Genomic DNA, 16,180 nt, shown 5'->3' with positions numbered 1-16,180 from the left:
CTCTTAAAGCTGTCTGACTCTGCATGACCCTAATATCATGACACAAGTTTATTATTATGATGGTTACGATTGAAACAAGTGTGTTATTATAATGTGTGTTTGTGTGTTTCTTCAGTTACTGGTTTATCTCTCAGACTGGAGAAGATGAGTGGTTTTAAAGATGAGGAAGAGGACACATCTTCAGTCTCCAGCTGTCTGTCTCTGAAGAGTGACCGGTCTAAATGGGAACCTCCAGACTTCAGTAATGAACCTGGACCCTCAGCCACAAAGTAAGAGTTTCTGCTCTAACCTGACCTGAAGAGGATCCAGTTTTTATATAATCTAATATATGAAACTGTTCTTTAATAATATCATGTGTGCAGTATAGTACAGAACAAAGGCAGCAGAGTTCAGCAAGCTAACATTATTTGAGGATATTTCAATATGCATTTATAGCATCATTGTATCAGTGACATAAAAAGGTTTTAAATGGCAAAGATATTGATAAATACTCACTAAAAACTAAATATATCGTCCAAAACATTATTTACTACTTGGGCATGTTTATGATATGTATTTTAAAGATGTTTATTAATGATAGTGATAACCTGGTGAGCTGGTTGTGTTTAGCATTAGCAGATATAACAGAGCTTTGTGTGATTACATGTAGAGTCAATGCAAAGACCCAGATCCGTGCCTGGAGACACCAAGAAAGTGAAGAGGTGAAATTCATGTCACCTGCGTATTCGTGCAGCGTGACACATTTCATCTTGAGAGTGACGTTTGTGACGCTCTGCCCATTGGTGAGAATCAGCTCCACTAATGTGACGTGCTGTAAAGGATGTGTTCATCTCCACAGAGGGAAGAGGAAGAGTGGTGTTCCTGTGGAGGAGCATCTGTCCAGCTGTGCTCTGTGTCAGGACGTCCTGAAGGATCCAGTCTCTACCAGCTGTGGACACTGGTTCTGCAGACAGTGCATCACCTCATACTGGGAGCAGAGACCTCCATCAGGAGACCCCTCCTGTCCCCAGTGTGGAGAAAGATCCAGAACCAGAGCTGGACTGCAGAGAGCCAGTCAGACCAGCTCTGTACGAGGTAAGAGGCCGAACACATGCAGCGTCTTATTCCTCTTCCTGGTTCATTTGTGTTTGAACAGGTATACTGTTGTAGAGCATAGACAGTAAGCTGTTTATAAAACATTTAAACTCAGTCTGTTTTTTGTTGTTTTATTGTTATAATTAGATTCCCAAAAGCATTTTCCTCATTCTCTCACGTTTCCTTCTCTTCCAGCAGATAGTGGTCTGCAGGAGGTTTTAGATGAACATAGGCTCAGTCTGAGGAGGAGATTTGAACGTGTGACTGAAGGAACTGATCAAAGTGAAACCCTCCTCAACAGCATCTTCACTGAGCTCTACATCACACAAGGCCAGAGTGAAGAGGTTAATACCCAACATGAGGTGAGGCAGCTGGAGACAGCTTCCAAGAAGAAGCCCCTCCATGACACTCCAATCAAGTGCCAGGACATCTTCAAAGCCTTACCTGACCAACAGACTCTCATCAGAGCGGTCCTGACCAACGGAGTCGCTGGAGTTGGAAAAACCTTCTCAGTGCAGAAGTTCACTCTGGACTGGGCCGAGGGTTTGGGAAACCAAGATGTCAGTCTGGTGATCCCGCTCTCCTTCAGGGAGCTGAACCTGATCAAAGGTGAGCAGTACAGTCTTCTCAGGCTGCTCCATGTTTTCCATCCAACCTTACAGAAGGTCACAGCAGAGCAGCTGGCTGTCTGCAAAGTGCTGCTCATCTTTGACGGCCTGGATGAAAGCAGACTTTCTCTGGACTTCAGAAACAATGAGGTTGTGTCTGATGTCTCTCAGCAGTCCTCAGTCAACGTGCTGCTGACAAACCTCATCAGGGGGAAGCTGCTTCCCTCGGCTCTCGTCTGGATAACTTCCAGACCTGCAGCGGCCAATCAGATCCCTCCTGAGTGTGTGGACAGGGTAACAGAAGTACGAGGCTTCACTGACGCCCAGAAGGAGGAGTACTTCAGGAGGAGATGGAGTGATGAAGACCTGTCCAGCAGAATCATCTCTCACATCAAGAGCTCCAGGAGCCTCCACATCATGTGTCTGATCCCAGTCTTCTGCTGGATCACTGCTGCAGTTCTGGACCACATGTTGACTACAGACCAGAGAGGAGAGCTGCCCCAGACCCTCACTGACATGTACTCACACTTCCTGCTGGTCCAGACCAAGAGGAAGAAGCAGAAGTATGAAAAGGGACATGAGACGAGTCCACAGCAGCTGACGAAGGCTGACAGGGAGGTTCTTCTGAAGCTGGGGAGGCTGGCGTTTGAACATCTGGAGAAAGGAAACATCATGTTCTACCAAGAAGACCTGGAGCGCTGTGGTCTTGATGTCACCGAGGCCTTGGTGCACTCAGGAGTTTGTACACAGATCTTCAAAAGAGAGAGAGTGATCTTCAAGAAAACAGTCTACTGCTTTGTTCATCTGAGCATTCAGGAGTTTCTGGCTGCAGTCTACATGTTGCACTGTTACACCAACAGAGACACAGCGGTACTGAAGGACTTCCTGCAGAGAGACTATAACAACAGCAGTGATCAGGATTTCCCATCCCTGGATGACTTCCTGAAGAGAGCCATGAAGAAATCCATCCAAAGTGAAAATGGCCACCTGGACCTGTTTGTCCGCTTTCTCCACGGCCTCTCTCTGGAGTCCAACCAGAGACTGTTAGGAGGCCTGCTGGGTCGCACAGACAACAGACCAGAAACCATCCAGAGAGCCATCAGCAACCTGAAGGAGATGAGCAGTTATTCCTCTCCTGACAGGAACATCAACATCTTCCACTGTCTGACAGAGATGAAGGACCACTCAGTACATCAGGAGATCACAGAGTTCCTGAAGTCAGGGAACAGATCAGATAAGGAACTCTCTGGGATCCACTGCTCTGCTCTGGCCTACATGCTGCAGATGTCAGAGGAGGTTCTGGATGAGTTGGACCTGAAGAAGTACAACACATCAGGTGAGGGACGACTGAGACTGATTCCAGCTGTGAGGAACTGCAGGAAGTTCAAGTAAGTCCAGATGTGATTAACTTTATAAACTAATGTGGATCAGGAGTTTAATTATTCAAATAAACACTATAACATTTCTGCTGTTTAAATACTGAGAGAGCAAAATCAAACCAACACTGTTCTTCTATTTATTTATAATAATAGTTAAACTGAAGCGTTCCTCTCTTCATATTGAGTGATGGAGACGACATGTCAAACACATGAAGGACTTGAGAGGTTTCTCAGCATGTGATCACACCACACAGCAGGACTTACAGTTATCACAGAAACATGTTATTATTACTTTCTAGTAGTTTCTTTATCATTAAACACGTTTTTATCACAATGTGTTAGAGTTTAAAATCAGATCTATATCATTTCCCACCAATAACAGAGTTATGTCTTAATGCTGATATACTGGGAACATCTGATGCTATCAAGTTGAACATATTGAAACTTTATTGGTTTGTTAATTGTGTTTGTGTGCGCAATAAATGTTCAGATGCTCAGAGAAGCCAAAACATCCTTCATCCATCATTCACATCCACATATTAACTAACATTTAAATATGTACATCTCTAATATTGTCAAGTGATTCATTTAATGTCTGTTTCTTTTAGTAACAGTCAGTGACAGCAGGAGCACAGACATGTGATCAGATCACACTGACAACTCATTACACTCTATGATCATATATTATTATATATTATATTAAATGGACTAACAGCAAAGGTCTATCAGAACATGTCAAATCTTTTTTCATCAAATGCTTGATGTTAATATAATGTTTCCTCTTTTTTAACACATGTTATAATCATACTTGCCAACCTTGAGACCTCAGAAATCGGGAGCATTTCCAAAACCACCGCGGGGGGGGAGGTGGGTGCTAGTGGATCGCCGGAGCTGTATTAGATTAACATTAACATGCTTATTGTAGTTGTAAGTGCACTGCCTTGCGGCCTGTAGCACCATATGTGTGGGCTGGACCTGTATTTTACAGGAAAGGAGTGAGCAGAGGGTAGAATTGTCGATTCTTGTTCTGTTTGCTGTGACTATCTTCCTCACCCTCTCAGACTTTCAGTTGCGCGCGCTACGCTACCATGGAAACCAAACAATGGTGTAGCTGTATTGTCCGAGTGGAAACAGTCCTGAGTAAATCTGATTTTGTCAGAAATCGGGAGAAATGCGGGAGAAATATGACCCCGGGAGGAAACCGGGAGAGGGCAATGAAATCGGGAGTCTCCCGCGAAAATCGGGAGGGTTGGCAAGTATCGTTATAATATATGTTTTATTATAGACTTACTGGCTTTGGACTCTCAGAGCCTCACTGTGAAGTCGTGGCCTCAGCTCTGAAGTCTGACCCCTCTCATCTGAGAGATCTGGACCTGAGTAACAACGAGCTGCAGGATTCAGGAGTGGAGCTGCTGAGTTCTGGACTAAAGAGTCCAAACTGCAGACTGGAGGCTCTCAGGTCAGTTCACTGACTGCAGTTCATTTTGATCTGTTTGTGTTTTTGATTTTCTGAATTTGAACAAATACAATGTTATTTTTATTTGTTCCGTTTTTGCTAATGACTGGATATTGATCAGAGTAACTAAGAGAAGGTGAATGTGTGAGGGAGAGTGTTTGAGCTTCCACAGACTCACTCTGTGCTCCATGAGTCAGTGGAGATGCTGTCAGTACTGATGAGCTATGAGGGAGATGAAGGAGTTGTTCAACATCTGATCAAAGTTAAAGTTCCAGATTATCAGTGGATTGTTTCTGCATCATCTCTGACATTAAAACCCTGTTTAACTCTGAACAGATTATTAAACCTGGAGTTATTTCAAACAGGAACATTGTTTTCTAAAGTTACATCATGTTTTCTTTATTCAGTCTGGAGGACTGCAGGTTGTCAGAGATCAGCTGTTCTGCTCTGATCTCAGCTCTGAAGTCCAACCCCTCCCATCTGAGAGAGCTGGACCTGAGTGAGAACCCTCTGCAGGATTCAGGAGTGGAGCTGCTGAGAGATCTTCTGGAGAGTCCAGACTGCAGACTGGAGACTCTCAGGTCAGTTCACTGACTCTCTGTTACTGCTGGAGATCTCACATGTTCACTTTGGAATTGAACCTCATTTATATTCATTAATAACTTACAGCCATAAAGTTGTAAATGTCCTTATATTCATATTTCATTTTAACGTACTGAAGTAAGAACTGCAGACATACATGTTGAGTGTTTCTTAAAGTAACTGTAATAGATGTTAGTTGTAAAAAGTAAATCTATGTATTTCATATTTAGTAAACGATAAAGTCTGAATAAAGGTAATCTGAAGTAATATTAGTTGTACATGATAACGTTTACTTTTTGAAGTAGACAGATTTTTCTGTTCAGATTCATTTAAATGTTGAGTAACATCTGATTGGATTATAAACTGATTTGTATCCTCATCATGTTTTCTTTATTCAGTCTGAGGAGCTGCAGCTTGTCAGAGATCAGCTGTTCTGCTCTGGCCTCAGCTCTGAAGTCCAACATCCATCTGAGAGATCTGGACCTGAGTCACAACGCTCTGCAGGATTCAGGAGAGAAGCTGCTGAGAGATCTTCTGGAGAGTCCAGACTGCAGACTGGAGACCCTCAGGTCAGTAAGGGGTCTCTGCTGGTTCAGCAGTATTGTATGAAACACAGGGAGGTGTTTCTCTCACTGGGGAATCACAACAGATCAGTGATGTTACCCACTGACTGCAGGCTCTTTCATTCTTCCATCAACTATAGAAGGCCAGCTGAAAATGCAAAGCCACATTTAGTAAGTAATCAACTTTCCACCAGACATATGGGATTTGACAGGAGAGTGGAAAAGGTAGTCTGTTTTTGATGGGATGTTTTTAGTTCCTTGACTAATGACTGTTACTTCCTTTAATGCAGCTGAGAGCTGTGGCAGTCAGTCGTAGTGTTTGCAGAGAAGATATGATGGGATGTAAAGCATGAGATCAGTCAGGACTCTGAAGCTGACTCAAAGAACAAACACTTATTTTAAACTGGATCCATAACTGTTGGATTGTGTTCATCCCTACAGGATCAGAGGAGAGACGATCAGAGCCAAGATCCAGAAGAACTGTGAGTACTGAATATCCTCCATTCATCAAGATATGAAACTATTTCATGGAGCATGTCCTCAGAGGAAAACAACACTCTTGTTTTTCTCTCTTCATCATTTTGGCTGTTTCTCTTCACAAGAACTGTCTATCAAAACAGTGACGCGTGAGTAAAAGTAGAAGTACTTAGATATTGTACTTGAGAGAAGTAGAAGCACTCAGATCTTGTACTTGAGTAAAAGTAGAAGTACAAGAGTGTAGGAATACTCTGTTACAGTAAAAGGCCTGCATTCAAATGTTACTCAATACAAGTAGAAAAGTATTAGCATCAAAATATAGTTAAAGTACCAAAAGTAGAAGCTGCTGGGACTCCCAGCAGCTTCTACTGAAGCCTTCCGAGTAAATCGCCAGAACGCCGATACCTCCTCATCTCCACCGCTCCCATGTTTTATTTTGTATTGCCATAAGTTAGTCTCTCTGCGTTGGTGAGCTGGGCTAATGCTAATGCTAATAATGCTAATCAGAATCAGAATACCTTTATTAGTCCCACGGAGGGGAAATTTGCATCGTTACAGCAGGAAAGAGCCACAGACAGCTTAATGATACCTATGTTAAGAAAAACAAAGTACTAAGTTACGATATAATAAAAAATATTATATAAAAAAAATAAAAGTAAAAGAAAAATACTTTCCAAAATACAAATCCTGTAACAGTTCTTAGGATTTAGCAGCCAGGTATATATATATTACACAGTTATTAATGGCCTATGTATAAAATATATTGCACATATTGCACATAGTATGATGGTATTTAACTGCAGCAAGTTACACATTATTAATGCTAATAATGCTAATGCGAGTATAATAAAATGGCGGCTCTACAAAACATTTCAGAGTTTTACGGGGCGTAGTTTGCAATTCGCCCAGCCAATCAGAACTGGGGCACTTTTTTCCCCCAGGAAAGTACCATCTCTCAGCAGGCACTAAAATGGGGGTAAAAGTTCCCGGGATGAAGTGCTCTTTTTGGTGTGAACGCGACATAAGGGGTACTAACGGAACTAAACGCGAAAAGTACGGTGAAAAGTACTCCGGTGTGAACGCGGCTATTGTGCAGATTGGTCCATTTCAGAATAATATAAGTTTAATAATTATTGATTATATCAGGTATTAAAGTAAAAGTACACCATTTACCTCTGAACTGTAGTGGAGTAGAAGTACAAAGTAGCATCAAAGGGAAATACTCAGGTAAAGTACAAGTACCTCAACATTGTACTTAAGTACAGTACTTGAGTAAATGTACTTAGTTCCTCTCCAGGGGTCTCATTTATAAAGGGATATACGCTCAAAAAATGGCGTACGCCAGTTTCTACGCAATGTTTGCGATTTATCAAATACTAACTTGACGGGAAAATGTGCGGTCCTCCACGCAAACTCTAACCCATGCGTACGCACTAAGCACACACACGGGAGAGACGAGAAACTGCGACACCGTTGGCAGAAGGAAGAATGGAGAGAAATATGTGGAAATAATACCATAAATAAAATGTTACCTCTCATTTATCAAATATGAAGAATTCATTTTCAAACATTGATTAAAGCCAATCTTAAAATGATTAAACAAACGCCTGTTTGAGACTCCTCAGTGCACACAAACACATAACTTGGAGAAATAAATAAATACGGATATGCTATTTAAAACCACCACGAATATGTTGTGTTAATGTTATGAAATGTTTTCTCATAAATGATGCGGTAAGCAGGAGGACACAATTACGTCTAAACTGACGCCGTTTTGCTTTTCTATAGGTTGTAGATACGAGCATGGTTTTATATACTATCACGTTTAATCGTGTTTTATGCCGTTTGCCAAGACTTGATAAGTCGCTCGTAAAACACAGGAGGTATGGAAACTAAGAACACCATATGTGGTAAATTGTACAGCTAATATAACACAACACATTAGTTGTATTTCCTTTAACTGGTGGATTATGGATATATAGTTGCTGATCGACAGCTGGAACACAAACCACCAAATACAACAAAATAATTCAGATCCAGTCGTCATGACTCCACTCCGGAGGGATTCCCCCATCATTTCTTACAGTTTCTCATCAAGGGGGGTGTCTCCTGTCCCCGGCACAAACACACTGCCTGAGGAAGGTTATGTATAAATGAGGCCCCTGATCTGTAAAGCTCTCCCAACATATGCAGGTTAGCATCCGGCAGCTTCTATGTGCTGGGGACCCGTACTGTACATTTCTCTCATCACACTTTGGGCTCCTCAACATGTGTGGGTTCCCATCAGGACTCTCTGAGCTGCAGACACATTCTTTCTGTGACTTTGTTCCAGATATTTGGAGCATAATAACTGAAGCTGTTTCTCCATGTTCAGGAACTCCCATCCCCCGAGTCCTGCGGCAGGAAGCGCTCCTTCTCTCCAAGAACTCCTGGACCCTGCAAGCTGCTCCAGAACCAGAGTCCCAGTGAGGAGTCCAGCCAGTCCACCTCTCAGAGTTAAACTAAACTACAACGTTATTAAAGATCATGTTTAAAGTTAAAAAAGGATGCTTTCAGACTGAATCCAGAAGTTTCTCAAGCTGCAGTCAAAGCAGGTCATTTGAGAAATATATAAAACAATTATAAAACTGTAATAAGAATTACTCTGAATACTTTCTTTGGACATTTTATTTACATTTGTTTTCAACAAATATTTCAAATGTTTCTGACTTTCTATCCGAGTGCTTTTCTCATGAACTATCTTCTTTCTTTTCTTGTGTATTTCATAAACAGGATATTGTTGTTTGTACTTATACTTAGATTTTTAAAATAAATATCCCACTTCTTGTACTTATATCCTGATTGATGAGTCAGCAGTAAAGCAGCCAGGCGTTAACGGTCAGCTGGCATGTGTATCTGTTCATTGGCTCATATGTGTAGCATGTTTAATGGCAGTGTGTTGAAAATGGCTGACAGGTGAATATGTCAGATCTCTGTGTGTTACTCAGAGAACCGTGTGCAGTGTTTTAGAAAGTGCAGAGTTGAATTGCAGATTGTGTGCAGAGCTGAAAATGTGTTTAGAGTTCTGTTTGATTTGATCCAGCCAGTTCTGCCACAGCAAAGCATAAGGGCTCAGAGCTTGGACCTATTGTGTTCACATTATATACGCTTCCTTTAGGCAATAAGGAATCACTCGGGACATTTTCATTGTTATGCGGATGATACTCAATTATACACAATGTAGACAAAAGTATTGGACCACCTACACATTAGAGAGATACCGCAGGTCCTTCCTTCCTGCAGCGGTCAGACTATATAACCACCACGACCCCTAGTAGACCCCCCACACAACAACACAGACTATAATGGCGCGTTTCCACTACAGCGCGCAGCCCGGTTTAAGAGGGCTGTGACGTCAGCGGCCCGTTTGTGGTTGCGTTTCCACTTGGCCTAGTACCGGCCGGCTGGTCCTAATTCTCAGTTTTTCTGGCCTCATAAAATCGTGGGGCCAGGGCCGAGACAACCGGGCTGAGTTTGTGACGTCAACGCTCTCGGCTGCTGATTGGTCGGAGAGAATCGTCACAATCTGCGCGCGAGATAATCCATTTTTACAAACAGCATTTTTGTTAACAGAGGAGCTACAACAATGGCAAAGAAAAGCACACCATGGTCGGTCGAGGAAGTGACGACGTCCATTATATTGCAGATGATAAGGTCCAGCGGTGTGCTCGACGGGACAAACTCGCAATATCAAAGTCTTTCAGGAGGTCTCTACACAGACACTGGACTCTCCAACGGCGTTACTGGAGTCTGCATGGTACGTTTTTGCTAACGCTGTTATTTGCTTGAAAGCTTTGTGTCCCTGCTTTGTGTCCCTATCTGTTCTAAAGCTCACTTCTAACAAATAAGTCTATTTTATCCTTTACATTTATGTTCGACAACCCCGATGGAGCCCCGAAGGCTAGCTAGGCAGATAGCATTAGCGAGAGCTATTGTTTGCTAACACCATATGTGCCATTGTTTACGTTCAGTTTGTCTTTTCTATAGTTGTTGTTGCTATTTATAGTATTGTGCTGCAGTAGTTTGTGGAATTACAAGTCATGTTTCTGTTCTAGATGATTACATTGGGACTAGCGAGGAGGAACAGTTCCGAACAACGTCCTCTGCATCAACAGCACAAACCGAGGAGGAGAGGATCTGGCCCTGCAGGAACGGCAACTGGCCCAGCAGAATCAATGCCATGTCTTATCTTATTGCTTGTTGATAAATAATTGCACCCACCAGCGATCGCACAGAAAGATGGCATCATCTAGGCGTCCCTCTGCAGTCAGAAATATCATAAACACCATCGTCCACAAAGCACTGTACAGGGGTTTATGGATTTAAGAGAATACTTATCACAGTGAAACCTTTATCATCTGTTGCAATTAAAGCAAATAAGAGAATAAATACTTGGTTAAATAATACATTTTAACTCTTTAGCAGGACAACTCTGCATACTGTTTGAAATTGAGTTTGCTAGCTTGAGGTCCTCCTCTAAAACATAACATTACATATTTTGTAATGGTATTAAGAATACATGATAAATACATGTAGAAAAATTACTCAATTGTAATACCCTCGTTGTGCTAGACTCAAACACATTGCTTATATATTTCAAAGAGAAGAGAACAAAAGAAAACACCTATACAAAGAGAGCGGTGCACAGCGCTTAATATTTACTTGCACTATATTTCTGTTGATCTGGGTTATTGTGTTGCACTGTTGGAGGAGCCCTGTGACCTAAGATGTTCATTGTCATAACTACACTAGCTATGTTCGTATGACAAAATAAAAAACCTTGAACCTTGAGGCTGTGTCTTTCAGACAAACCATCATAATCATATTATTTTATGCTGTGGATACTTTAGCCTCCATCCATGTTAACAATTTTTTACTCTTGCATTTATGAATATAGTTCTGTTGTGTTTTACACTTTTGTATTTATGTTTATAGTTTGCTTTGATATTTGCTTAATTTATTAGATTATTATTATGGGGGCAGTACTGGTGCTTGAAATTCAAATATTTACTAAATAGTCAATTCTGATAACATTTTTTTGGTTTAAATAATTTGACAAACACATGTATGTGAAAAAGAAAAGATGTATTTATGTTCAATACAATACAATGAATATTTAGGTATTACACGTAGGTTTTCCTCAGGCATCCTGAAGTTCTCCACCCACTGAGTGTGTGAAAGATGGAACAATCACATTCCACCACTCGGTAGCTCGGGTCGGTAACTTCTGAAATACACAAACAAAAGCATACATATTTTAATACGTAAAAGTGGTAGCTACAATTAATTAAATACTTGAAATACTTTGGTCGTATAGGGAGCGTGAGCCTAAACACATTGCTAGTTAGCGAACGTTAGCTTACCAAGTAGCATTGTAGTTAGTAGTGATTCGAGTCGTCCTGTAGTCTCTGCGGCGTAGGAGGACTGCCCGAACTCTCGCGTCAGCTTCTTCTATACCTCGTCTTGCTATACGTCGCCTCTTTCGAAACAACTCTTGTCTATTTCTTGTGATAATAAACCACACAGCAAAAAACAAGCAAACGATCGCTTTCACATCTCCATTGTTGTGTCGCATTGAAGATGACGTCACGGCAGTTTTAAGCAGCGTCGCTCCGCCTACACTTTTTTTTTTTTTTTTTTTTTTTTTTTTTTTTTTTTTTTATTGAACATTTTTTTAAACATACAAAAGCTCGGTGAGGATATCATCAACTTATCAACATAAGTTCAAGACATTCATTCACAATAAGACAAAAAACATAACTAATACATCCAGTAAGAGCCAGGGGGAAAGAAAAAAGCATAAAGGCACAAAAACATTTAAGAGGCATTAAGCTTACTTAAATAATAACCATTTGGAAATGTCATTGCAAATCTTTATAGACAGGTTACAAGATTGTATTTTTTCTAAGGGACAGAAAAAAGGACTTGAACTCATTTATGAAACAGGGAAAGGATGGGCTTACCTCCTCTCCATTTACTACAATGTAAATGGTATTTACCCAAAATAATAATTATATTTACCAAATCAGAAATGGGAGAGTCCAAATTATCAATATAATATAAAATGTGATATATTTTGAAGGCCGGAATATTTGTTAATTTAAGTAACAACCAATCTCTCACATTCGACCAAAACAATTCAGAAAAGGGGCAAGAGAAAAATAAATGTTCCAACGATTCATCAGATAAATTACAAAAGGAACATGGTTCCAGGGGACACTAAAGAGTGACGCACACAGCTGGGAGCGGACAGACGAGCTGGGAGAACCAGGGGACACTAAAGAGTGACGCCACACAGCTGGGAGACCAGGGACACTAAAGAGTGACGCACACAGCTGGGAGACATGGGGACCTAAAGAGTGACGCACACAGCTGGGAGACAAGGGGACACTAAAGAGTGACGCACACAGCTGGGGAGACCAGGGGACACTAAAGAGTGACGCACACAGCTGGGAGACATGGGGACACTAAAGAGTGACGCACACAGCTGGGAGAACAGGGGACACTAAAGAGTGACGCACACAGCTGGGAGACCAGGGGACACTAAAGAGTGACGCACACAGCTGGAGACCATGGGACACTAAAGAGTGACAGCACACAGCTGGGAGACATGGGGACACTAAAGAGTGACGCACACAGCTGGGAGACCAGGGGACACTAAAGAGGTGACGCACACAGCTGGGAGACCAGGGGACACTAAGATACCTGGGGACACTATCGTAAGGTGACGCACACAGCTGGGAGACATGGGGACACTAAAGAGTGACGCACACAGCTGGGAGAACCAGGGGACCACTAAAGAGTGACGCACACAGCTGGGAGACCAGGGGACACTAAAGAGTGACGCACACAGCTGGGAGACCAGGGGACACTAAAGAGTGACGCACACAGCTGGGAGACCAGGGGACACTAATAGAGTGACGCTACACAGCTGGGAGACCAGGGCCCTTTCTCATGTATCAAATGTCCCATTCCTCGACTCCTCGACTCCTCGACTCCTCGGTCTCGGTAGTGACCCGGAAAGAATTTTTAGCGCGCCATGTTGAAGGACATCTCATTTTCTCGAAATGCACATCGAGGAACCGAGCATCCGAGCGTCGAGGAGGCTCTCTGGAGGAGCTATAACCGAGGATTACACTGACGGGTCCTCCATCAGTCTCCACGGCTCCTCCGTGGATGCCTTTCCGGGAACAGAGATGTTTCAAAGAGTCGTGACGCACGGCCGGACTGATCTCAGCCAATGACAGCTCTGCATGCATCCCCTGGATATTATTTTATTAACTGCTTTCATCGCGACGCGATGTTTACAGTGAGAACAGCTGTGAGGTCCGTGCAGAAAGCAGAGCAGTGTGTATAATATATATCACTCAGTATAACAGGCCTACTCTCTTTATTTGCTTTAGTTTAGTAGATATCTACAAACAAAGAGTCGATATTTTTCTAAAACCATTTAGTGCTTCACATAATAAAATACACAACGGCTGTAGCCTGATTATTATGCTTTAGGAGCTGTAGGTGCGTGTGTGTGTGGTGTAGGTGTGTGTGGTGCAGTGTGTGCGTAGATGCAGCCGAGAGACAGGTCTCAGTTGGTTTGGTGTCCTCTGCTTACTTGTAATACTTGTAAATAAAACTTTTGGCCCGTCATTTATTTCCCTCATTGTAGCGACCAGAGAGGGGGGGGGGGGGGGATATATCCAGTCTCTGATAGTGTTACGTTATTATGAGAGTGCTCTGTTTGATTCTGAAATTGTATACATTTATATAAATATATATATAAATATGTGTGTGTGTGTGTGTGTGTGTGTGTGTCCCCGCATCTGTAGCCTGTTATTGTCTCATTATACCGCACTGTGAATGAATGAAAGTAAATATATAAGTCGTCATGAACACATCTGTCCATCAGACAGAGGGCTGCTGTGCCTCCTGTCATCATTAATGGACGTCTCTTTAAAATGACCGCTCAGAGGAGAGGAGTTCTCATTTCTCTAACCGCCTGCTGCTTCCCCTCCTCTCTCCTCGGTTCCCCTCCTCAGCTCCTCCGCTCGCATCTCCTGTGGGCGGGACTAAGTCTCGAGGATAGGAGTCGAGGAGGGGAGTCGAGGAGGAACATTTGAAGACATGAGAAAGGGCCCAGGAGACACTAAAAGGTGACAACTGTCTCTGTTGTTGGAAACTTACCTAAAAGGTTTTATGGTCTTATTTTAACAATGTGATCACATGACTCCTTCTGTTGTTACTGACAGTTATGAGACAGACTCACTCTGAGACAGAGACAGTTGTTCAGCTTTATCATCCTGAACGTCACCAAGCGCTCCGATCTGTGGGAGACTTTTTAGTGTCCCCTGGTCTCCCAGCTGTGTGCGTCACTTTTTACAGAACCTGTCTCTGATTGGCTGAAACACCAAACAGATCATTGCAGCATTACCCATAATCCCCTCTGTTTCAGCCCTGTTTCCAAAGTGCTGATTCTGTGTCTGTTACTTTAGATGAAAATAAGGAGCCCCTCCCCACGCCCCTCTGAGAGAGATTTGGTTACAAAGAACACAATGGTGCTCTAGGAGGAGATTCAGGTGATAAGGGGGGGGGGGGGTTACCTTGGTTGGTGATTGGCTAATGGTTACACAAGACAAAACATTGTTCGAATCTCTTTACACAAAGGGGACACATGTTGATGTAGAAGAGACATGAAGAAGAGGGGACACATGTTGATGTAGAAGAGACATGAAGAAGTGGATTTTGCATAATAGGGGACCTTTTAAAATGTGTGTTTCTGTTTTGTCCAATAAGAAAGAACAACATGTTATATTGTAAGCTAAGAGAAAATAAGTTATAATAATAAGATATCTGTTAGCAGTCATTTCATTCTGCAAAGCACATTTAAAGTTCAGACGGAAGGGAAAACAGAACAGTTTGGCCATAATAATGCTTTATGATTACATTTCTAGTGAGAAGTGTATATTTTACTTTCAGAATCTACCTCCAGTGGATGTGTAGGATCTACACAGGGTATATGCAGGAATCCTGAAGTCAGATGTAAAACCTTTTAAAGGGCCCATGTCATGGCCATTTCCACTGATCATAATTACATTGTTGAGGTATACTAAAATAGATTTATACTGTGCAATTTTCCAAACTCACATTGGTTTCGCATACAGCATCTCTGTCAAGCATGTGTATTCAGCAGTATTCACTTTCTCCACTAAACGACTCGTTGGAGCTCTTGCCCCCCCCTCCCTGTGAGCCTAGTGTGCTCCGATTGGTCAGCTCGGCCACTCGTTCTGATTAGTCAACCACCAGAGAGGCTGCGCCCATGTCAGTGCTTTTCCCGGCTGCTCTCAGCGTAACATCAGTCTTATCATGGCGTCGGTACAGCGGTATATTTTATATACATATATATTTTTAACTGTTGTTATAGAAGAGTGTGACGGCCCCAGGGCCTTGTCTTACGATGGGGTGGAGCTGAAGAGGCTAATCAGCACGATCACGGACACCTCCGGACACGACGGCCCCAGTCTCTCTCCAAAGCGGCTGCAGGAAGACTAACTCTGCGATCCTCTCAACCACCTATCTCTGCATTTACCACAATAAATGTGCCGTGGTTTTGTAAACTCGTGTATGTCTCCTTGTCTTTCCGTTGTGGCCTACGAGCTACTCTCATAACAAAGAGTAAGTTATTTTTACCCGTTATAAACTACTACTGTTTGATGAGAAATCAAATCATGGTTTGCTATATATGAATTCAGGGAAGAAAGGATAGGCCTACTAAGTATTTCCATTAAACTTTATTTTTAGAAATGTACAAAATGAACATAAATATACATATATACACGGTATATCATCCATTCCTCCTCCTCGCATCTTGCCTGCGCACAGCCGGTGCGGTGCCTTTTAGCACGAGGCCTCAGTAGTAGTAGAATCCCTTCCCCGTCATGGATTGTCCGCCAGGATCTGGCTGGACGAAATCAAATGCAAATCACAAAATATTAGAGAAACTTAGTTGTT

The 16,180-nt window shown here is 42.4% G+C and overlaps 1 protein-coding gene and 1 long non-coding RNA gene across 2 annotated transcripts; both read left to right on the top strand.

The window, feature by feature from the left end:
- Positions 1–1,316: 1,316 nt before the first annotated feature.
- LOC117483703 (protein NLRC3-like) lies at positions 1,317–5,006 on the top strand (the record flags this gene model as incomplete). Its single annotated transcript, XM_034132059.1, has 3 exons — positions 1,317–3,070; positions 4,347–4,520; positions 4,925–5,006. Coding segments are annotated over 3 exons (2,010 nt in total), but the record flags the coding sequence as incomplete, so codon positions are not given.
- Positions 5,007–6,100: 1,094 nt separating this feature from the next.
- LOC117483716 lies at positions 6,101–9,068 on the top strand. The gene is made up of 2 exons (XR_004556006.1): positions 6,101–6,144; positions 8,514–9,068. It is a non-coding gene; the product is annotated as an uncharacterized LOC117483716 (long non-coding RNA).
- Positions 9,069–16,180: the final 7,112 nt, after the last annotated feature.

Source organism: Trematomus bernacchii, unplaced genomic scaffold (genome assembly GCF_902827165.1).
Source record: "Trematomus bernacchii unplaced genomic scaffold, fTreBer1.1, whole genome shotgun sequence".
NCBI lineage: Eukaryota > Metazoa > Chordata > Actinopteri > Perciformes > Nototheniidae > Trematomus > Trematomus bernacchii.
The sequence above is the reverse complement of the archived record's forward strand: the minus strand, read 5'-3'. Positions and strand labels throughout refer to the sequence as shown.